This window comes from Eublepharis macularius, chromosome 1 (assembly GCF_028583425.1).
Source record: "Eublepharis macularius isolate TG4126 chromosome 1, MPM_Emac_v1.0, whole genome shotgun sequence".
NCBI lineage: Eukaryota > Metazoa > Chordata > Lepidosauria > Squamata > Eublepharidae > Eublepharis > Eublepharis macularius.
In genome coordinates, this window is record NC_072790.1 from 138560462 (window position 1) to 138584816 (window position 24355).

Below are 24355 nucleotides of genomic sequence, written 5' to 3' on the forward strand. Positions count from 1 at the left end.
TTTATTATTGTCTTTTCCTGGATTGAAGTGTGACATTCTTAAAGATGCATAGTGAAGCATTCTATTCTTGCCTCAGTGCTCAGAATTAACCGATCAGTTCTTTAGCTGTTGCACTGTTACATTCAGATTTGATCTGCATGACACAAATTAGACTTTCACCCATATGAACTTGTGCACGGTATAAGAGGACCCTCATACCTATGGGACCATCTCTCTTGGTATAACCCCACTGTATGCCCTACAGTCCACAACTCATGGGCTGTTGGTGATTCCCATCCCTAGAGCCATTTGACTCTCATCAGTTGGAGAAAGGGCTTTTACAATATTTTAATACTGTATTATCAGTTTTATGGGATTAGCGAGTTCTCAGGACATAGTTTTTCTGTGGTGGTCCCAGGGTTTGAAAATTTTCTGCCCCAGGAATCCAGGTCCCTTCACTGTGGGCCTTCCAGAGATTGGTTAAAATGGTCTTACTCTAAAAAGCATTTAATGGAAACTGAATCAAACTTGGGGAGGTTGGGTTGTAATTCTCAATACTGGATATTACCATTTCAATCTCATATGTCTATTTAATAACCATTGGGATTTGGTTTGACTGCTGTACGTTTTTTATTTATGTCTACGCTGCTGTGCCTTTTAATGTTTGAGTTTGTGTGGCTGTTGTTATAATTGAGATTCATTTGTGTTTGATATCTTTTAAACTTCTGTTAATTTTGTAAGCCTCTCTGAGTGCGGTTGCAACAAGCAAATGGGGGTTCATTTGTTTCCTAAATAGTAGTACTAAGAGGAAAACCGTGAGGATGCTAATTTGTAGCAGTAGTAGTAGTAGTAGTAGTAGTAGTAGTAGTAGTAGTAGTAGTAGTATTCTTATCTTGATTCAGATAGCAAACAACTTTGTGTGAATGTAGATTTTGTGAGCAAAACAATAAAACAGATACAGAACAGGATACATTAACGTATCTGCGCTTGATTTGATTTATGTATTTGAAACGTTTATATAACACTTCACACGAGCACACAAAGCAGTTTCCAGATGCACAGATAAAACCATAAAGCAAACAATAATAATAACAGATTTAAATAATCAATACAGCAGCAGGTCAATTTCCAAAATACTTCAGTCTTACTTTCCCCCCTGAAATATGTCTCTTGATGTGGCTGGGCATTCCCTTTTGGAGATAGTAGCTATTCCATAACAAATAGACCTGGTTCTGAGTTGTGGTCTGATGTGTGTTAAATGAATATGGGAGAGGAGAAGTAGCAAAAGGAAATTCATGTGGCTAAATTAAATCTCATTACTGCAAAGTCCAAGAAAAATCTTGTCTATATTTATTAAAATATTCATTATCTTTTCCTCATGGCTCAAGATGGCTTAGAAATCATAATTTTAAAACATCACAATTTAAAACAATAGAATAAAATCCCAGATTCATCATCCGTCTTCTGTGTAGTCCCACATTGGGGACTCCACAGGTGCAGGCCAGCTGTGGAGAGAACTTTCTAGCTTATAAAAAGTTCCTAGGGCACCCTTCCCTGCAGCATGGAGAGACGCAGCATGGAGAGACGTGCTCCTTCAGCATCGAAGATGCTGAAGGAGCATGGAATGTGAAGCTCCTTGAAGTCATCAACAACACTGCCCCTCATCGACCTCTCCCTCCCTCGTTACATAAACCTGCCCCATGCACGGAATGTGAAGCTCCTTGAAGTCATCAACAACACTACCCCTCATCGACCTCTCCCTCCCTTGTTACATAAACCTGCCCCATGGTTTACCACAGAGCTCGGTGACCTAAAGAGGGCTGGAAGACATCTAGAAAGACTGTAGTGGAAAACCTAAGCTGAAACTGATAGAGCATGCTACAGAGTCCGTTGAAAAACCTATGAAGGTGTGTTTAGAGCAGCAAAGAAAAGCTATTTCCCTGCAACCATTGCATCAGCCATCCTAGTTATTCAAGGTATCTCATCATCTCCTAACTTCTAAATCTGAATCTTTAAAGCCACAAGAACAGACAATTGGCTGTGATGCCTTTGCAAAGTTCTTTGCTGAGAAAAGAATGCTCAGATCTGGATGCCATCTGTAATATAGGTGAGGTTGAAGAAACACTCATTATACCATCTGGTTCACATGGACCACTTTAAAACAGTTACAGCAACGGATATTGACACGATCCTGGCATCTGTGAAACCACAACTTGTACACTGGACCCTTGTCTAACTTGGCTGCTAAAATCATGCAAAGACCATAAATGAACCCTTGAGATTTATTGCAAATCAGTCACTAACTCAGAGCATTTTCCCCTGACCTCTCAAACATATGGTTATCTACCACCATTTAAAAAACCAGCCATAGACAAAAATGATGTGGCGAATTATTGCTCAGTCTCCAATCTGCCCTTTCTGGGCAAAGTGATTGAAAGAGTGCTAGCTGACCAACTCCAGGTTTTCTTCGATAAATATGGTGTTTTGGACCCAATCGGGATTCAAGCCAGACTATGGGATGGAGATTGCTCTGGTGACATTAGTTGATTATCTCCATCTGAACATAGAAAAGGGCCATGTTTCTTTGTTTCTCCTCCTGGACCTATCTGCTGTCTTTGATGCAGTAGACATGCCCCCTTGTTGAGGTGCCTGGAGGCAGAAATGAGTATCAAGGGATATGTCTTAGACAGGTTTAAAGCATTTCTCTTGGAACTGACTCAAAGCATAGATGTTGGGGACCAACTATCTGCAGAATGGGGATTATTGTGCTGAGTTCCACAGGGCATAGTCTTATCCCCCATGTTGTTCAACCTCCATGGTAAAGCCTTTAGGAGAACTCATTCATAGCTATGGAATTGGATGCCATCAATATGCAGATGATGCCAAGTTCTATATCTCACTATCAAAATCACCATGAGATGCAGTAGAGATCTTAGGTAGCTGTTTGACAGCTGTTGTCAAGTGGCTGAAAGCAAACAAATTGAAACTGAACTCAGACAAGATGGAATTGATCCTGATTGGGAAGGCAGAAATCTTGAAGGACATCATGCTTCTCACTTTTGATGGAGTTCATCTGACCCTTGCAGTCAAGGTCAGGAACCTAGGGGTTATACTGGATCCAGCACTACTGCTAGAAGAACAAATTAAAGCGGCTGCAAAAAATGCTTTCCGCAAACTCAGCCTAGCCTAGAAAATGTCCTCCTCCCTTGATACAGCCAGTCTGGCCATCTGGATCCATGTCATGGTAACATTGAGACCTGACTACTGCAATGCATTGTATATTGGTCTCCCCTGTAAGTTAACTTGGAGACTACAGTTGATGCAGAACTCAGCAGCTCAGCTCTTATCAGGAGCTAGGGAAACTATGAATAATACTCCCATTCTACAGTCACTCCATTGGTTTCCTATCACTTACAGAGCCCGATTCGAGGTATTGACTATCACCTACAAAACTCTCCACAGCCTTGGTCCTTTGTCTCTATGGAACGGCCTCTCCCTATATTCCACCATGGTAACTTTGATAATCTGAACAGGGCTTTCTGCAGGTACCACCCTTCACATAGGCAAGATAAACAGCTGCCCGTATATGGGCATTCTCTGTGGTGGCCCCCACTTTATGAAAGTACCTACCTGAGGAGGTTAGGAAAGCTCCTACTCCTGGCCTTCTGTAAACAATGGAGAACTGAATTGTTCAATAATGCTTTTTGCTCAGATGGGCTGGCTGTACTGCAAGAAAATGGCTGCAAGAGATTCATTAATAAAAGAAAGACTTCACTACTATTGCTGTAAATGGTGAGGGACCATAAACTTCATTGCTTCATTTGGCCTATAGGAACTGGGTAGTTCCTATGGATCAAACTATGAGATGCACAACATGTCGGGTTCTCGCAAATTTACTTGGGTAGTGTAGCTGGCCACAGGACTGGAGTCAGTGAGGGGAGCCCAAAGCTATCAGGAGGTTAGCAGTAGCAGAAGGAGCTGCCACCGCTGCTACACTCAATCATCCCTTCTCACAGAGAGAGGGAGGAGACTCCTTCCCCTCTCTATGAAAAGGTGTAACAGGCTCTCTTGCCTGTGTCTAAACTAGGTTTCCACTACTCCAAAGGAAAGATTTATCTTTTCTTTAGGATAGTGTTCAGCAATTAGTTCAAAACCTGTCAAGCAAAATTGTTCTTTGAACCGTTTGCTTATCAGTCCATTTATTTGTAAAAGGTTCTTTATTGCTTTGCCGCTTCTAATCAAAGTACTCAGACACCTGTTAGTTTATTTCTTTTATTGAAAATACACTATTTTTTAATGAAGCAAGTAGTTAAAATATATGAATATTAATATAAGTCCTACAAAAATAGAACACAGAAAGACAATCAGAATTAAATTTGCTAACATTTACTAACTATTAAGTTTAAAATAAACAAAGTTCTTATGAAATGATGGTTGTTGTGGGTTTTCCGGGCTGTATTGCCATGGTCTTGGCATTGTAGTTCCTGACGTTTCGCCAGCAGCTGTGGCTGGCATCTTCAGAGGTGTAGCACCAAAAGACAGAGATCTCTCAGTGTCTGGGTTCCCACACTGAGAGATCTCTGTCTTTTGGTGCTACACCTCTGAAGATGCCAGCCACAGCTGCTGGTGAAACGTCAGGAACTACAATGCCAAGACCACGGCAATACAGCCCGGAAAACCCACAACAACCATCGTTCTCCGGCCATGAAAGCCTTCGACAATACTTCTTATGAAATGCATTAAGATTTTCATAGCCTACATTGCAAAGATAAGAATCTCACCTAATCTTCATGAGATCTCTTCCAATCAGAACTCTAACTCATTATCTAGATCAGCATGTTTTATAGGTTATCATATGCAAATATCTAAGATCTTTTCACGTAATAGCATAAGCAAACTATGATTGGTTTAATGCTTCATTGAATATTCATAATTTCTATTGTATAACCTTTTAATTAGCCAAAAATGACATTGTAGCTAACTTGCAAAACAGCCATAAATCCATGAGAAATTACAGGAAGAGTTAAGATACTAGGTAACTATTGGTCTAGTCTCTTATAAAGAAACATTAATCTAGATGGAGTCCGCTATTTTTAATTAGCTGTCAAAAGATTAAAGCAAACCTGTTTTAGTTACCTAACACTCTAAAAAAATGCACAGACAGTTCATGAAAAGTTTAAAGTTCACCTAGAATACAAGCTGTTACTATGTATTAGCTTAGTATTGATTAGTATAATGTGCTTTAATCTATATTATTACAACAAAGGGATGGTTGAATCTAGTGGCAGCAGCAAGAGTCTCAGCAGCTGCTTCTGCCGCTGCTAGCCACCTGGCAGCTTCGGGCTCCCCTCGTTGACTCTTCTGGACTTGCTGCTGCTCTGACATGTCAGTGCCCCCAAGCTCCTGAATGGAGCAGATCTTTGCAGAGCAGCAGCAGCAAAGCCTGAAGGACGAGAGGGAAAGATTCAGCAAAGGCCACCTGAAGAGAGTCTTCTTCCGTTGCTAGCCATCAGTCAGCTTTGAGCTCAGCTCTCTTTGGGCTTCCCTCGCTGAATTTTTCTGTCCCACTGCTGCTGCTCTGCAAAAATCTGCTCCGCTCGGGTTTTCCTCCAGGAGCTTGGGGGCGGGGGCATGTCAGAGCAGCAGCAGCAGGGTCAGAAGGAAAGAGTCAACGAAGGGAGCCCAAAGCTGCCAGACGGCTAGCAGAGGCAGAATGAGCTGCTGAGGCTCTCACCGCCGCCTCTAGACTCAACCATCCAGTCTCACAGAGACTGCAGTGGCTAGCCTGTGTGTGTATGTACGTGTACACATACACCCAAACATACATACATACATAACACCGATACACACACACACATATATATAAAACCTTGAAGAAGAGAAACTTTATCTTATGAGTGCTTGTTAGGAGTGCTTGGCAGGTATTACAGAGTTGCTGTGCCTCAGATTCTCCCACATATGCTAGTTTTAATAGATAAAGATAACTATGGTTCGCTATACACTGTGGCTTGGATGAAGAATATTATTTCCACAGGTGCAAGGGTTTCTGCCCATGGATTACAATTTTCTGCCTCTCCCAAGAACAGGATTTCAGGCTGCCATGGGGGTGGGCAGGCAAGTCATGTTATATGAACAGAGATAATTGCATGCATGAAAACGGTATTCTGGATTCAAGCCCATAGCCCTCACACAGATAATTAGGTTTCCCTTCTAGGCTGCAAAGATGGAAGGAAACTGGTGTTTTGGTAGCTTTGTACTACATAAATTTTCTGTATAAAAACTTGACACTACTCGTAATTTACTTGCTAGTGGTAGTTATATTCGTTGACTTATTCCAGTACATCTCTGGGGGGGGGGATTCTTTATGAGTAATGGAAAGGTTACGTTGAGCAAAGAAATGGTTGCAATATCTGTTCTATGGATCTTGTCCTATGATAGTATAATAATGAAAAATGCAGACTTCAGCCAAAAACAGAAACTTGAAGGTGTTGATTGGCAATTCTGTAAGTAAGATAAGCTTTTAGCTATAAAGTGAAATTTGATCATGATATGCTGCAGGAACTGCCAAAGACTTCGTTGTAATAGAGTACATTAGTCTGTTTCTTAATCAGAACCTAATATACTTTAATTCCTTATAGAGGAATTTGAGAATACTATCTTGGTAGAATTACTTATCAAACATTTCAATATTTTGTTTTAAGGATTTTCTTCAATTCAACAACAAGGATGTATTTGATAAGCTTGCTATCTTCCCATACAGCTAGCTTTCTTGACTGAATGACTGAAAGGAAACCTGAGATTTACATTACATTTTTATTTTTAACAGTTTATTATAAAATTCAAAAACATATCAAACATCACTAAAAGAAAATGTTTACTAAAGAAATGTAATTTTCATGCTTCATACTTGAACAAAGGTTACAGCAGAAAAGATAGACATTCTGCTACTAAGCAAAATCAACTCTATTCCTTGAAGTAGCTCAATCTTTTCCCACGTCTTTTATCTTAACCAATATAGTAAATGGCTACTGTTTTTCCCTAAATATTATGTCTATATTGCAAAACTGATTGTATATGAGCAGCCTCTTCAGCAGCAGTATAATTCTGCATTCCCATATGGCTACTGAAGACAGTCCTTTTAGTTTCCAAGAAGCAGTAATTGAATTTTTTGCAGCTTCTAACCTGTTTATGTACCACTTTCATTATGCTTCTTATATGACTCAGTAAAATTAGAAGAAAATCCAGTGGGTTGCATCTTCCTTTTTATGGTAATCTTTTATTCATGTACATACAAAACATACACGAATTCTCACTGGCAAACCAAAAAGCTTACCGAATTCTATTGTGGTGATTCTTTAGCTTGGGGAATAAGCATTGTTCATTGTTTTGGTCCACTGAAGGGTAGCTGAAGCCCCAACTTAATCCATTTCATTTGCAAGTTAACTCTTACAGGGAGAGATGGGGGATGCCACAAATTCAACAGGAAATTGTTTTTGATGGAGGGGTGAGTGTTATATGAATTTAAAAATCTTGAGACAGTACACAAACTGAAGTATTTCCTCATTCAGAATGATAAAAGTAGCCTTTAAAGCATTATGTTAAAATATTCTTTCAGCCAATTTATACCTCTGCAAAGCTATTCAGTCTGAAATTCAAAAGAAGTGTAATGTTGGTGATGACAGCATGGCTGCTGTTTTTGGTTCCACCACTAAATAAACAAGTCCTATTAAGGAACAGAGAAACAGAACTTGCAAAGCATAGTGTTTGTGCAGCCTTTGTACAACTGCTTGACTCCCCTGCTTGTCGCTTGCCTCAGAAAGAATCCACTTAAAGTGAAATAAACTGATGAATGTTTATAAATACGCAAACAAAGGAACAAACTAATATGGAAAGAGTTGAGACACTCCCTTTTTAAATTCAGAGAAATCTTTTCTGAAATTCCCATAGTCAAAGTGATGTACAGTTTAGAAGCTTTCTTTCTGAAACAGATGTACTTAAATCTTGAAAGATACTTACTAAAGTTCAGTGATGATTACTCCCAAGAAAGTACAGTAGTTCAGTGAATACCTGAGTTCCTATAACTCAATTTAATTTGTAAAAGGGTTTTATTTTCTGCCCTCTTGTCAAGGTCAGTGAACGTTCCTGAGCAATATACTATTTCCCCAAAAGGGACTGTTGCAAACAGGAATTGACTGAAATCCACCCCCACCCCCCACATACACACACACCTTTTGAAAGTGATGATTACTTTGAGAACTTGAACAGCTAGAAGAAGAGAGGTCCAAAATGTCTCCACAAAGTCACTCAGTTTGTTGTAGCTGAGCTCTGGCCCTCTTTTCTCTTAATGATCCTGTTTTTGTCTTTTGAGAATTCTGCTAAGTAATTGTAAATGATCGTTTTTGCATAGTTTTTTGCAAATTAATGAATAGTACAATACTGATAAAAATATTAACAAAAATAGACTGGTGGTATATGTACTAGAAGAACTAGTCTAAAGGTTTGAGGAGTTAGCCATCAGAGGAGTATGTCTGATACCATGTCAACACATTGTGAACCATAATGAAGCAGGCATTGTAAACAGCATCACGAGAAAATATTGGTCCCAATTTGGGCATAGTGTTGCTTATGACAGCATAAGCCCATTTAATAATTGAATTATTATTTTCTGCTAGTTACCATGAAGTCGAAGTCCCTTTGGGATATATTTTGTTAGTTATGCTTAACCCCTGTAACAAAGGAGCCCTGAGAGGAAGATGACTGATCTCCTTCTCAGAGATCAGCAGAAATGCCTTTCTGATGAGTTCTCCCTTCAACTGTCACTCCAGGCCACTATACAGCCTCTCAAGTGTTAATAACATAAGTAGTGCCTCAAACCAGCAGTCTGTCAAGTTCAGCATACTATATCACACAGTGGCCAGCCCGTCCAGGAGGGTCAAACAAACAGAACATAGAAGCCAAGGCCGTCTTCTGCTGATGCTGTCTCCTAGTACAGGTATTCAGAGGTTTGCTGCCTCTATATGGAGGTTCCCTTTAGACAGTGTAAGCCATTGATAAACTTCTCCATGAATCCAACCAGTCGTTTTACAGAGTTATGTATGCCTGTGGCTATCACTATGTCCACTAACAATGAATTCCATAGTTTCTTTACTCATTGAGTAAAGAAGTACTTCTTTTTGCCTGTCTGAACCTAACACCTTCGTTGGGTACCCCTCCGTCCACTTTCTCTACCCCATGCATAATTTTATAAACCTCTATTATGTTTCCTCTTAGAAGGGGCCCAGACTCTCCAGATTTTCCTTACAGGAAAGGTGCTGCAAGCCCTAACTGTTTTTGGTTGCCCTCCTTTTTACTTTTTCCAGCTGTGCAATATTCTTTTTGAGATACCGCGACCAGAATTACACACAGTATTCCAAATGAGGCTGAACAATAGCTCTATACAAGGGCATTGCAATATTAGCAATTTCATTTTCAGTTCCTTTCCTAATCATTCCTAGCATGGAGTTTGCTTTTTTCACTGCTCCCACATACTGGATCAACATTTTCATTGAGCTTTCCATCACAAAACTAATATTCCATCACAATAATAATATTTCAGACTTGATCTGTTCTGGAAAATTCTTTCAAAGATGTTCTTATCAAAGAGTCTTCATTTATTGTTCCCAGTAAACAGTATGAGGGGTGCTATACTTTCTCTGAAATAAGCAAACAAAAATGGTTAACTTGTAGAGCTAAATGAAAAGCTAAGGAAATCGCTAAAATTCTTTCTGGTAATACAATATTTAGCTGTTGTGGATCTAAAGTAGGTCATGTGATTAAAACATTTGTTGTCAAAAGAAATTATTCAGGGGTGTGTTTTTTTGTACACTATATTTGCAAACAGTGAATATATCCAGAAGTAAGATGAGATGTGATTGGCCAACAGAAATAGAACTGACATCTCAGCTTGAAATTTGTAAGCGGATTGCAACAAAATACAACTTGCTTAGTTTTTATAGTGGAGTTGTGTCACCTGAATAACTATTTTATTTGCAGTGTAACAGAAAATACGTGCATGTATGTAGGCATTTGTAAAATAGTGTATGAGTTTCCTGTTAGAGTTCTTTGTTCTTTTAGCATACTGTGGTCTGGCTCTACATAACCTGCTTTTTAGAAGTTTTAATTAGTTGTCAACATGTTCTATCAGACTGTAATCTTGTACCAATATGACTTAATTTTCATTTAAACTATATGCTGTTTTGTTCGAACCTCTGTCCTCCCTCACCATCCAGTACATGTAGCTGCTTATTCTGTTGATTTATGATGGAACCCACACACCCTTTCTATTCAAACTCTTCCCTTTCACCCTTACATTTGCACTTGAAATAGTTTCAGGTGGGTTAGCCGTTTTGTTCTATTGTAGAAGAGCAAGATTTGGGTCCAGTAGCACCTTAAAGATCAGCTAGATTTTTGCACTTGAGAGACTCGTGGTCTACGCTATGACTCTCTCTTGCTTCCCTCCCAACTTGCCCCAGAAGATTTCCCAGCATAGTCTTCCTATCTGTCTGACAAAGGGCTTGGGCACATGAAAACTCACATTCAGATAAATGTTTTTCTTGTGGACTGTATAGAGAGTTCTTGTGGACTGTATAGAGAGTATTTTATGGGGGTCTGAGTGCATGCTTGGAAAAAAGTGATCTATAAGTGACTACATTACTCATAATCCTTCCTAAGGCTTGCAAAATTACTACAAGGAGAGCATTTTAGTGGAGGAAGTAATACACAGCTTGTTAGCAGCAAAATGAATTAGTGTGGATTTCTGTGGGTGTGTGCTAATTCTTAGAGGAGTAAGAGTAAGAATTCTAGGATATGTGAAGCCTCTCTAAAACTTAGTTTCTGAAACATTGATTGCTTTTGGAATTGTTTTTTTGCTCTACAGAAAATAATTTATCTGTATGGATTGGGAATAACTAACAATCGGTTGTGTACATCCAAATAAGCAAACTGTACGTTGGTAGAGGTACTGAATAGAGAGACCATTCTTATTTAGGAGAATAAATAAATATGAAATAACTGCAGTCTTGTTTACCCTCTCTGTTAGGCTAGGCAACAGAACAAACATCAAAGGAGAGATTATGCCTCTCATGAAACAATGAACAAAATATCAATACATCCAGAGCAATTTACTGTCCTTCGCATCAAGAGAATTATAGTCTGTCTAGACATGTAGAGTTGTGCGGGAGCCTAGGCAATTCAGTACCTTACATGGCCAGCATCATCTAGCATGTTTTAAGATGTAAACCTCAAGGTCTTAAGCCTATTTGGAAATATTTTAACTAAGAGAAATAAGGTATTTGTTTTAGTTTTATGCTGTCCCTAGGTTCAGCCCCCAGTATCTCCAATTAAAAAGAATTGTGTAGTAAGTGATGTGAAAGACCTTTACCTGAGACCGTGGAGAGCCACTGCCAGTCAGAATAGACAATATTAACCTTGATAGGCCAACTTCACAAGTATTCAAATGTTTCTTGTTAAAATGATGTATTAGAATACATGCAACTTTGATTATTAAGGCTTGCCCTTAAATTTAATGAGATTTCCTTAATTGTACTAGATTATTCTTTTAAGAGTGTTATGCTCAGTTAAGCCAAGTAGGAATCCAAAACCAAGTTGGTATAGGAAGGGCATAATCAAGGTTGCTTCCCAGGTGTAACCCAGTGTTTCTGAACCTTTTTTCCATGGAGGAACCCCTAAATTAATTTTTCAAATTTATTTGAAAAGAGCTACCATATATATAATCAACTTACATAACTTTTAACCATGATATATCAAGTGATTTTTGAAATTTTTCACAGTATTTCAAAAAATGTATTCATTCATTCCACAATTTTTTGCAGAACCCCTGATGATGATCTGAGGAACCCCAGGGTTCCTTAGAACCTGATTGAGAAATACTGGCATAACCTCTTCTTTCTGAATTTCAGAGTAGCCAGTTTCAACCACTGGTTCAAAGTCTGCCTGTCTTCCTTGCACAATTAAGAGGCTGACAAAAGCTTCTCAAACTGAGGCAGAAAACATCTTAGCGTGGGTACTACCCACCAGTTGGCCAAGGACGGCAAGCCTTAATTCCAAACTTCGTGTTGTGAGTGGTGGATGTAAGCCATCCTATTTCTCAGTTCCTTTCCGACCTGCAAAAAGAATGCAGACTTTTAATGGAGCTCTGCTAAATACACTGTTAAAATACAATAAAAAACATTATTAAAACATTAATCCAAATAGCATAAAATTCAGATGCCACCAGACAAATCAGGCTACTGCAAGATCACCATAAACCACGGACATCACCATGATATAACTCCAGGGTGGCTGCAAAAGGAGGGTATGATGGTCAGAAGGGAGGACAAAAGCTGACCCCTAGTAAAAGGCCCAGCGGAACATCTCCCTCTTGCAGACCCTGCGAAACTTTAAAAGGTCTCGGATCTCCACTGGGTGAGTGGTTCCACCAGGCTGGGGCCAGGGCAGAAAAAGCCCTGGCCCTAGATGAAGGCAGCGCAAGGCCCTGCGGGGGACCTTTCTGAGTCCAAGAAGGTCTTTAAATACTAAAACCAGTACCTTGAACTGGATCTGGAACTCAACCAGGAGCCAATGCAGCTGGCAGAACACAGGGCAGATGTGCACCCTAAACAGCGTCCACATAAGGACGCATTCTGCTTCATTCTGGACCAGCTGTAACTTCCAAGTCAAGCCCACAGGCAGCCCAGTGTAGAGTGAGTTGCAGTAGTCCAGTCTAGAGGTGACTGTAGCATGGATTACCAAAGCTACGGTCCTGGGGAGAGAGATAGGGCACCAATTGCCTGACCTGCTGAAGATGAGAAAATGCAGATCTGGTAACAGCTGCAACCTGGGCCTCCATAGAAAGTGTGGCATCCAGGAGCACACCTAGACTCTTAACCGTCGATGCTGTAACTGCACTCCATTGCAGGCTGGGAGCCGGATTCCCAATTCCGTCACCCCATGACCCAGATACAGAACCTCCGTCTTCTGGGGATTCAACTTCAGGCAACTCTGACACAGCCATTCTGCCACAGTATCCAGACACCAGGCCAAAGAGTCCAGATGCAGCTTCAGATGGCTTACTCTCCTTTCCAGAGAATTGAGATTCTCAAGTGCTGTAGCCTCAGAAAGGTTTTGAGAGCTGCTTAGGCAGCTCAGAAATATTTATATTTTGCCATTCTCCTACAACACAGTTAGAGGCAACAGTAAATAACCCACCAAAGATTCAGAAAGTTTGGATTGCATAACAACCCCCCCCCCTTCTAGGCTTCTAAGAGCTCAATCCTATGGTCCAAGGCAGCATCGTCGCTCAAGCATCGACGTAAATGGGGTGCCGCTCCACGGCTCCCTATAGACTTTTTCAGGAGAGTCCCGCCGGCGCCCGAGCGCTACAAGGCGAGGTGCGGCCACTGCCAGGAGTGCCTGCCCGCCGTTCCCGACAACCCCGCTCACACCAGCTAATGGCCACACCCTCCCCGCGGAGGATTACCGGGGGTGGGGCTGAAGCAAACATGCTCTGTCGTCTTCCAGACAAGTCACAACATGCCTGCAAAGGAAAGAGACATAAGTCGTGCCTGCAAGGGAAAGAGACATATGTGCTGCAAGTAACCCTGCTCGGTCCATGGCCGAGGCCGAGGCCGAGCCCACACTCCAATATCTGGGAAGATGCACATAGTAGAGAGGAGCAGTGGCAGCCCCACAGGTGCAACTAGCGACCAGCTGATGCAAGACCCTCTGGCGAGGAAACGCTTTGCCTTGGGGTGATTTTACTTTTAAGGGAGAAAGTCAACAGGTAGTTACAAACAACCGGTCAAGAGTAGTTTTCTGGGCAACTGCCTCTGGGGCAGACAGGGGCTGCTGCCACTGTCCACCCCCTGCCGAGCCTCACCTGAAGAAGATAGCGGTCAGGCAAGTTCAGGTGATGGGGCAGCCAACACAAATCAGCAAGATGAGTTAGCCACCGCCCCGTCTCCTTCTTACCTGTAAGTGCTACCTTGCTCCTAACTGAGATGGAACTTCAGAGTCAGACAACCTGCAAGGAAACTTGAGTGTTTATTGTTAGTTAGACAGACATTCTGGACTTTGCCCTTCTTCCCTTGAATGAATGCAAAGTTCTCCCAGTTTTCCAACTAAACCCCCTCTAAACATATTGCAGTATGTTTTTACATGGCCTCCTGCCACTGGATAGCACACCTTCTGTCAGCAGGGACCCTGTGGGAGTGGATATGTTGCTGCCGAGAGTGTGCAAGCACACATAATTAAGTGTTGTTCAAGTGGGCTACTAATATCTATAAAATAAATGACTTGTTCATGCCAAAATAATGCGGATTTTAAATGAGAATTTCCTCTTTTATGTGGTACAATATAAAAATGCCCTCAGTTCTGAATAATTTAGAATGAGACAATAGTGTTGTATGGTCGTAGTGCTGTCAATTCAACTTGGAAGGACAAGAGTATTCACTTTTTAGCACTTTTCTCTTGTATAGTGATAGAACTAGAAAAAAGGAATCCTAGAAAATGTTGCTGATAGAACGAGTATCATTGAGGAGAAAAATGTCCAGGTGAAGAGAAATATAAGGAGATAATGCTAGCTTCCCCCAGCATGTCTTTAACATTATGACCACTGAATTTGTCAAGTGAAACAGCAAAGTAGTCTTTATATATCACATAAACTGATAACTTGCTTTAAAAAAGATAAGGAAGTCCTGTTGGCAAAAAAAGAAATAATGATGCTAATTTATCTTTGCTTGTCCAAGGCATTGTACGTATCCCAGTTTTCTTCTGAACAGAGTGAGCCATATCGCTACACTCACGGCTCATACTTAAGAGCATTTTTGAAGCTCACATTGTGATCCTATAATGTCTAATTCATCATGGGGTGGGTTGTTTGTATTTATTAAAGCATTTATATCTTTCTTACTAACATGTAGAGGTGGGCATGAACTGGGAAAAAACCTAACCGTGTGGTTCGTGGTTCGTCGCATTTCACAAACCTGATGCAGTTCGCGAAATGGTTTGTTTGGTTCGTGAAAACGTCACATCCAATGACTGGGGAAAAGCCCACAGGAAAAAAGCCCATAAAAAAAACCCCACGATCATAAATGCCCATACGGAAAAATGCCCACATGGGGAAAAACCCACACGGAAAGAAGCCCACATGGAACTATACCATTTTTCTTTTTGAATTGCAGAGCTTAGGGGATATATGCTGTTGGGTGCTGCAACAAACTGTTTAATTTGCACACATGGAAAAATGCCCAAATACTGTAATTTTCATGTTGTAATTTTCATGCAAAGCACCATAGATATTTATATTTGTGATTTGTGGATAACCATTCATTTCCATTTATGATAATGAACAGGTATTACCTACATTTTACATTGTTATTTTAGGATTAAAATATGTCATATTCACATGAAACAAAATATAAGTGACCATTTTGTTATCAATGAACGTTATTAAGAAGGAAAAACTAATAATAAAAGAAATTAAACTCTACATAGAAATATTTTTAAATAAAAATAAATGCTTTAAATTTATCAATTTACAATTTGTCAGCCTTTTTAATGTTGGTATGAAGTAATTTCTAAAGTAAAGACAGAAAGATGTTAAATTAAATTGTGTATAGACTGTCTAGTATACACAGCTTTTTAAGAAGTATGTGGCTTTAAAATCTTCAAATAATTAATATTATTTACTTACTTTGTTAGTAAAAAATTAAAACCGTAAGATAACAAAACCATAAGGTAGCATTAAAATAAGTCGATTTCCTATCTCGATTTCCCTTTATTTGTATTTTATGAAATACATTGTGGTGCACCCAGTGACCACGACAAAATACTACCTATCCCTAATAATAAAAGCAACAACTATTTAACAACAACAGCAATAATAACAACTCAGATATAAGTTTTCATTCCAAATTAGCAACTCTCCTTAAGTAATTAACTTTATCTTCCACCTGCTCATATTGCTGCACAGAAGTGGCAAAACGATGTCATATAGTGCCTCATATTTTCTCTTTTTCACCTCTAAGCAACCTGCCTGTGCATTAGCCAGTGTTAGTTTGTGGCAAGCCAGGTCCCTCTGCAGTCCATCAACTAGAGACCACACACTGGGATGACTGTAGTGGAATAGGGAATTAAGAGCACTGTGAAATCCCTCACAACAGTTTGCAGTTTTTGGCGACCGTTCCAGGGCTGCATCATGATAATTCCACATTCTTATCAGAAACTGAGGATCTCTACGTGCTGCACCCTCAATATATATTGCAAAAAAGTACGTGAGCACCTCATTGTAGCTGTCTTCATCTGGAAATGTGGCAGCAAGCTCATCAAAAACGGTTCTCACATCATTGATTGGGACAAAGGCTAATGCAGCAAGAGATTTCAGTGTAATTTTTATGTTCATATTAGTTTCATGTTCAGTCTTCAAGCCAATACTGTTGTTTTTCCTAATGAGACTCTGACACAGGTGAAAATAACACCCTTTGACCTCAGCGTATGGAAAGGCAATCCTCATTGCATTCATACAAGCCTTCTCAAAATCGATGAAAACCTTTTGAGGTGCCAGATCTGGAATCTGTAGCTTCATTATTTCAAACATTCTATTATAGGTGTTTTTGTTCCTTTTTTGAAATAAAATGTAAATGCATGGTGGATACGAATTACCCTCCTTGGCATGCCATGTGTACAGTTGGTAAAACAAATTTGGCACTTATCAAAGGTGCCATCTCCACAGATGGTATCTTTGTTTAATTCAAGCATAAGATCTCTATCACCTAAAACCAGAATTCTGTCTGGATTTTCCACACCAGAATCATGAAGTATCAGTTGCCTATACTTTTCAGGAATGTTAAAATTTATGTAATTAATAAAAAATCGAATTTGTAATTGTAATTAAAGAAAACTGGCATCGTTCCATGTGGGCTTCTTTCTGTGTGGGCTTTTTTCCACGTGGGCTTATTTCCATGTGGGCTTTTTTCTTGTGAGCATTTATGACCGTGGGCTTTTTTCCTTTGAGCTTTTTTCCTGTGGGCTTTTTTCCTAGAACCATCACATCCAGGTCAGCAGAAGGTCACTTCTGGGCCAGCAGAAGGCCACTTCCAGGTCAGGAGGTCTGCAGGAAGTCCATCCCCTGTTTCCTAGGAAACTGATTGATCGGTGCCAGGCTGTCTGCAGTGACGAACTAAAAAACCAACCAGCCTAAAGTTAATGGCAGTTTGTCAGAAACGGGATCTGACAAACCGCCAATTCGCAAACCACAAACCAGCCCGGTTCGTCACGAACTTTGGTTTGTATTTTGGTTTGTGCCCATCTCTACTAACATGGTCCTAACATTTTGAGTCCTCTAAGACTTTTTTTCTGCTTTTGAGGGGAGGGGGATTGGCTGGTCTTGCGTCAGGGAGGGTAGTTTTCTAAGCTTCATGTTTAGTTATTAATTGATTTGAATTAATTGATATTGGGGATGCTTTTCTTTACTGTGTTAACTTGTTAAGGGTTGTTTGCTGTCCTTGTGTGTAATATGAACTTTATTCATTGAAGGGGTGGGAGGCCCTTCATCACAGGATGGCCAGCAGCTCTTCATCACAGGATGGCCAGTGATGAAGAGCTGCTGCAGCTTACAACTCTGTCTCAAGGCTTCTCTGAGTTAATGAAAGTGGCGGTGTAGGCTGCAGAGCAGCAGACTATAGAGGCTAGAGAGAAGAGAACTTGAGTTTCCCAAAATTACCTCTCCCTCTCATTGTTTGCTTGATTGCCTTGTGCTTGGTGTTTCTGGTGATGTATGGCTGGTGATGTGGGCACTCGCTTGGTTCTGTTCTGTGGTGTTCTCCCATTGGCCCTGGGTTCTGCCTGGCTTCTGTGAGTGATTCTGTTGGGCTTGAACAGTGTCCTTTGCTTCAGTTTAGGTTTGGAAGGAATTGGCTGGTTTGACATGACTCTCGTTGATGTTGGCCCCCTTGCTTCACTTTGGTTCTGGGGGTATTCCATTCCCTTGTTTCAGTTTGGTTCTGTTGGGCTTTCTCGTGGCTCAGCTTGTATTGAAACTGTGCCTTTGGCTAGTGACTGGCTTGGTCCTCTTTGTTTTTGTCTGAGAGTTAGCCTGGAATTTTCTTCCACCGTAGGAAAAAAATTATTGAATTCAGAGAAGGGAAACGTTTCCTGCATAAATTGGCAGGATATTTGTGAAGACCAGTGTGTTCTTACCATAGTTTTCGGAGAGTATGATAGACTTTCTTATGCTTCCTAGCAACTTCCCACCTTTATCCAACCCGCCCACTCCAATCCCTTCAGCTTCTTCCTCAAGAACAAAGTTTCCTGTAAAGGAATAGCATCTAAGTTTTTATACCAGATACTTTTTGGTGAACAAAAAGGTCGGGGGATAGATTCTGGATGTGAGAAATCTCAAGAAATTCCTGTCATTAAAAAAGGTCAGAATGTTGTTTATCCTCTCTTATGTCCAGGTGTCTGGTTTGTGACTCTGGACTTGCTAGATGCTTAAAAGGTAAAGGTAGTCCCTTGTACAAGCACCAAGTCATTACCATTTCCAGCGTAGCAATTTGCACCTACAGTACACAGTTCTGACCAGTCGGGAGATGCAATGCTAGCTGGGAAGCATTGTTTCAAGAGACAGAGCCAGCGGAGGTTGCACCGGAGGGGATGGATTCTCTCATAGCCCTCCGTCACCTCTGGCATGCTGGACTGTCTCTCTTTCTGGAGCCTTTGCCCTGCCGAGGCTCAGTTAATTCAAAGTTTTAAGCAGTGAGGGCTGCAGGGCAAAGGCTCTGGAAGGGGAGATAGTCTGACATGCCAGAGGCGGTGGAGGGCTGTGAGAGAATCCATTCCCTCCAGAGCAATCTCCGCCGGCTCTGTCTTTTGAAATTACGTTTCCCAGCATTTGACAAACATGCGACTAGGCATCTCATGTAGAGAGACTATTGGAAGCCAGGCAATCAAGGTAGTAGAGGCACTCACATTTGGATTTTATGAGTATACCATAAATTGAGGATTTTGGTCTCTGCATGAGGGTAGGGAGAAGGAGCATGCGAATGAGGCCATTTCCTACCGCAGTTTCTTGCAAACAAGCTGAAATTTGTGATGTCAGAATTAAGGCTTTGTGTGTATAAAATCACAAACTGACTTCTCTATTAAGTTGTGAGGGGATTACATTTCACAGCTGACTATTTGGACTGCCACACCTACCTAGAATTTAGGAACCCCGGTTTGAGAACATACAGTATGAACTGAAAATTTTGCTTTTATTGTCTTTCCATTCGTTTGTTTTTATATCTTCAGACATCTATTTTCATTAGATTATCTGCCCTAAAACTCTTATTTCGGTAACATGTCCCCTAATAATTAATCACTTCCAGTCAAAATAATTAGACCTATATTCTTTTTGTTTTAGTACAATGCATGACAATTCAGCCATTTCCAGAGTTCTGTTATAGTTGGCATGATTTGTTTTCGAAGGCATGGCCCCAATAATTCTTGCTGCAACCATTTATTATTGACTAGTCCTTTTGTAATAGATTATCAAAATAGTTCTCTATAGGGCTGTGCATGGGTGGATCCTTCCTGCCCCTCAGGTAAACCTGAAGTGGGAAACCGATTCGGAATACCCCCAAATCTAAAGCGGCAAGCCGCTTAGGGTTCGGGAATTGCTTCAGTATGCTTCGTGAAGATCCGGAGCATACTGAAGTGAGGGGAGAACTCCCCACCATCACCCACCCTCCCTGGGGCAACCCCCCACCCACTTACCTGGGTTATCAGTTGGGCAGCAGCAGCACAAGGCTGCGTGGCCTGGAGCCAGCCGGCTCCTCTGCGGGGTGGTGGAGAAGGCTGGAGCCTCCTCCTCCGGTCCTTCCTACCCCTCAATTGGCGTGATGTGCCAGTGCCGTGGCGGCCATTTGAGGGGCAGGAAGGGCTTTCTCCGCCTCCTCCGGCCCTTCCTGCCCCTCAAATGGCCGCTGTGGCGCTGGCACATCACAGCCATTTGAGGGGCAGGAAGGACCGGAGGAGGCGGCTCCAGCCTTCTCCACCACCCCGCAGAGGAGCCGCCATTTGAGGGGCAGGAAGGACCGGAGGCGGCGGCTCCAGCCTTCTCCACCAGCACAGTGGTGGCAGAGGAGTTGGCCAGGAGCCACCGCAAGGTAGGTGGCAGGGGAGGTGTGGGGTTAATATTTAAAGGGCCCCACCACTGGTTGCAAGCAGCAGCAATGCCCTTTAAACAAGCCCAGAAGCTTTCCGAAGCATTTCCGAATGCTTCGGGGAATACCAAAGCATTCCGAATTGGGTTACTTCCGGTAACTTTACCCAAAGCAAAACCCGAAGCGCACAGCCCTAATTCTCTAATATATTTGCTAGTTCTGGTTTCAGTCCTTCATCTGTAAAATATATCCCTATTTTGATCTGCTTTCTTAAATTCTGAAAATTCTGAAAAATTGCACTCCTCCAAAATTTTGGTCTAAGTTAAGAGACCCATTTTCTAAAACTTTATGTTGAACTTCTTTTACTCATAAACACAAAGAGGAGTTCCAATATTCCACACATTTCAAACATCGATTTAACACAGCAGAAATCATAATGGAATGTGGAGATGTACAATCATAAGTTTAAAAGAAGTGATGTTGTAGATTCTTCAAATCCTTCAAATTTAATGTAATTTGAAAAGAACGGAATGACAACACTCAAACCTGGTGTTACTTGAGAGGCATCCTGTCTCATAGCTTTTGCACAATTACTCTGTTTAAATCAAATGTAAGTCATGCTCACTCCCACTTTCCTTTGATCTTGTTTCTATAAATGAGTGTTATGATAGGCTACAAATATGAATCTTAAATATGTATGCTCAGAAATATGTAACTTTTTCCATTCTGTAAAAAAGTAAAAGTATTATACTTTGAATGAACAACACCATTTATATCTGATACTGATGTTTTGTGTGCTGTGGTCAAAGTGCGTTTCAGTATTTTTCCTGCACACATTTATGCATGTGTATACATACACACTCTTTTATAACCCAATTAAAGTTGGGGAAGAATCCAAGATGGATAGTATTTCATAACTGCTTCAGGCAGATTAAGGCTTAGCTATATGAAAATGAATTTTGATGACTATAGAATAGAGATGGGCACAAAACGAACTACGAAACAAAATTCCGTACAGAACGGCCAGTTCATAGTCAAAGAACCACGTGTTCCATGGGACCTCATTTTTCTGAACCAAATGAACTTTTCTTACTGTTCCGTTGCCAGTTCGGACACTTTTGGCGCCAAATACTCCCTCACCCAGGCAACGGTGGCAGTCTTTAGTTTGCCCCCAATCTGAGGCCTCCAAGCTTGATTGGCAGTTGTCCTAGCCAACTAGAGAGCTCCCACTCTGGCCTATCCAGCCAAAAAAGGGGGGAGGGGGAGGGTTAGAATCTCCAAGACAACTGAGGAGATGGGCCTTCAGCAGCCATGGTAACACCAATCTCTTCCTTTCAAAACCATGTTAGGCAGGTTTTTCTGCCAGCCACAGTGCTCCTATGTTGTTCAATCTCTTGGCTTTTTCCATAAATAGGGGAAGCCGTGCGATTCCTGGTTTCAGTTTCTCTAGAGTGGGAGAGGGAGGAGAGCTTGGTGGCTTGGTAGCTGCTGTGGTGTTGGGATTGGGATTAGAACTTGGATCTTTGGCCTGCACTTCTGGCTGCTGGAAAAGGGTCTGAAAAGCCTCTTTTCTCATGCTTTCTTGTTTTTCTTACTGACTGGGGACTGGGGGGGGTGTTTGGAGAAAGGGTGCTTTTTTCCCTGAGCATGAAGGGGGCCGTCCTGCCCCCCCCCCACACACACACACACCGCACCTCAAACCGGTTCGGAAATTGGGTGAGTTTGTTAAGTTTGTGTTCCATGGAAATTAACGAACCACGAACTGAGTGGTTCGTGGTTTTTTCGTCCCATGCCCATCTCTACTATAGAATCATCTAATCTCCCCAAAACAGTTAAGAATCTCTGGTTTGGTTTTGCCAGAGAAACAAACTGTCTGCTCTATTGATTATCATCCCATAATGTTTCAGCAGTAAAGTTATCTTTTAAACAGTTAATATTTATGTATACCAGAGTTTTGTGTATGAAAAGAGGAAAATGTGGAGGATGAAAAGTTTGAAACAACTGCATAAGTTTAAACCTCAAAATACAAATCATACTTAGTTTAGAGTCCTTATTGTTATTTGCTTACAACAGCTATGCCTCAATGCAAATGATTAGATTCCTTCATGCAGACTGTGTGGGTAGTGTACTGGCTCTTCCCTGATTATTTTTATTCTACTTGCACTTTCTGTTTAGTTGAATGGAGAATGCCTGCAGAAATGCCTGAAGCTAAGAGAGATTGCATCAGTGTGCTTTATTTGTCAACTGAGAGCAGAGAGGGCTGGTCAAAATATGGTGTGTTTGCTATTTTTAAGAGTTACAACTCAAGCCTTGAGATGCTAGAAATAGAGATATAGGAATCTGAAATGTGAACACTTTATGGATATAAATACTGACTTTTTTCAAACAGCTGATTTTATGTGATTAACAATACTAAGTACAAAATGAGATTTGGCTAGGGAATTAATCAGGGGATATACAGCCATGTGAATAAAATATGAAAATTGAGTATAATTGTGTAATGATGCTGTAACCATATTTCAAAATTTATTTATTGATGACAAAGATTATTCCAGTTTTCACAATTGAATTTTAAAGATTAGTTCAATTATGAGATCGCTTTTGAACATTGGTGCTTGCTGTGTTTCCAGTACATATTGATTGCTTCTCAGAATGCAAGTTTGTTTTTCATCATCGTTGATATCATAGAGAATGCAAACACAAAATTAAATAACTTGCTCTTCTGCTGTAGTTTTAGGTCTCTATACAAGAATATACACTATAGTTGATTTACATGGAAATAGTGTCTGTTACAGATTATGATTTGAATTCCAGATGCTATGTCATCTGTACATATACAGGCTGACTTGTAATTTACAAGCTAATTTTTTTCAGAACCAGAAACATCTAATTTATGTCCTCGAACATACCTTCAGTATCTGTAGAACCAATTAATCAGTCATTCATCTAAGTAACGGGGTAGAAGAATTGGCCAGGCAAACTGAGAAGTCCCCATATTCACCCTTGACTTTAAAGCTTCTTGCTTTCTAAATTAGGTGGCACATAAAAGTACTGCCCTCTTTCATCAAATGATAGTTATGAAGTTTCCTTTTCTTCATGACTGTCTGTAGTTGTTACCAAAATAAGACTGAGGAAAACTACATACAAACCTAGTGCAGCATTCTGTTGGAGGCAGGAGAAAGTCACATTCAGTCCTATGCATTCTTGCTTTTAGAAACTTGTTGCCTGTGTTCTGGGAGTGTGGGCGGAGTGATAAGTAGAGTGGTGTTATGTTTCTATCTTGCACACCACTTAAGATCTGCAGATGTGCTTTATGAACCAATTGTCTGCTTTTTTTGTGCAGGCAGAGGGAGAAGATAGCCTTAAAAAGATGCAGTTGATGGAACTTGCAATTCTCAATGGCACCTACAGAGACGCCAATATCAAATCACGTAAGTATAACACAACTGTGATGTCTTACCTCTAAGGATGCTTATAAATAAATCATTTTTCTTCACATAGATTAGATAAAGTAGAAGATATATTCTTATTCACTGAGCCCTGTTTAGGTGGCAGTGACCCTAATGCTTGTATGGAGTAAATCCAGTTGAACCAGCTTCCTGTGTTCTGCTGTGCTTTTCTAGAATACACACATTTTCAGTTCAGTTCCTCTCACTTTGTGATACATTTACCTGGGTGTACTTTAATGTCATGACATCACATACTGTGCTCCTGAGGAGTTCTCTTATTTTCTGTGGATAGTTTCCCCTGGTTCCAATTAGGGGCCCTTTAAACATTAACTCTAGCCAGCTGAGAACCACTTTAGTCACTTCTGTATTACTCAGCTGGGCAGGTTTACTCCAAGTCTTGATTGTAGAATTAGGAAAATGTAAGGGAGATTTCATGGAAAATATTCACATGATTGTGACCTTACACATGTGGTTTTGTCATTTAAAATTTCCTAACTCTGTGGGAACATTTCTAACGTAGCTTAAGGTACTATTTAAAAGACACTTTAATCTGGTCTTAAAATGAAAGGTGTTCAGCCAGGTTAACTCTTCCCTTGAAGTAAGCAAATAAGGATCTCAAAAGAACTCCATGTCCAGTTATTCAGTGTTTGGAATGTAGCTATATCTGCTTGATTTTGGTTAAGTTCTCCCCGTGGCGCAGAGTGGTAAGCTGCAATACTGCAGCCCAAGCTCTGCTCATGACCTGAGTTC

At 40.7% G+C, this 24355-nt stretch overlaps 1 protein-coding gene across 7 annotated transcripts in view; it reads left to right on the forward strand.

Moving 5' to 3' along the window:
- QKI (QKI, KH domain containing RNA binding) overlaps positions 1 to 24355 on the forward strand; it is a 277266-nt gene that overhangs the window by 215222 nt on the left and 37689 nt on the right. For all 7 annotated transcript variants that reach the window (XR_008596476.1, XR_008596475.1, XM_054970351.1 and 4 more), the window contains exon 5: positions 23500 to 23587. Coding sequence is in view for 5 of the 7 variants with exons in the window: in XM_054970351.1 (XP_054826326.1) it covers positions 23500 to 23587 (88 nt within the window). In the remaining 2 variants the exon portion in view is untranslated. The remainder of the gene's footprint in view (positions 1 to 23499; positions 23588 to 24355) is intronic.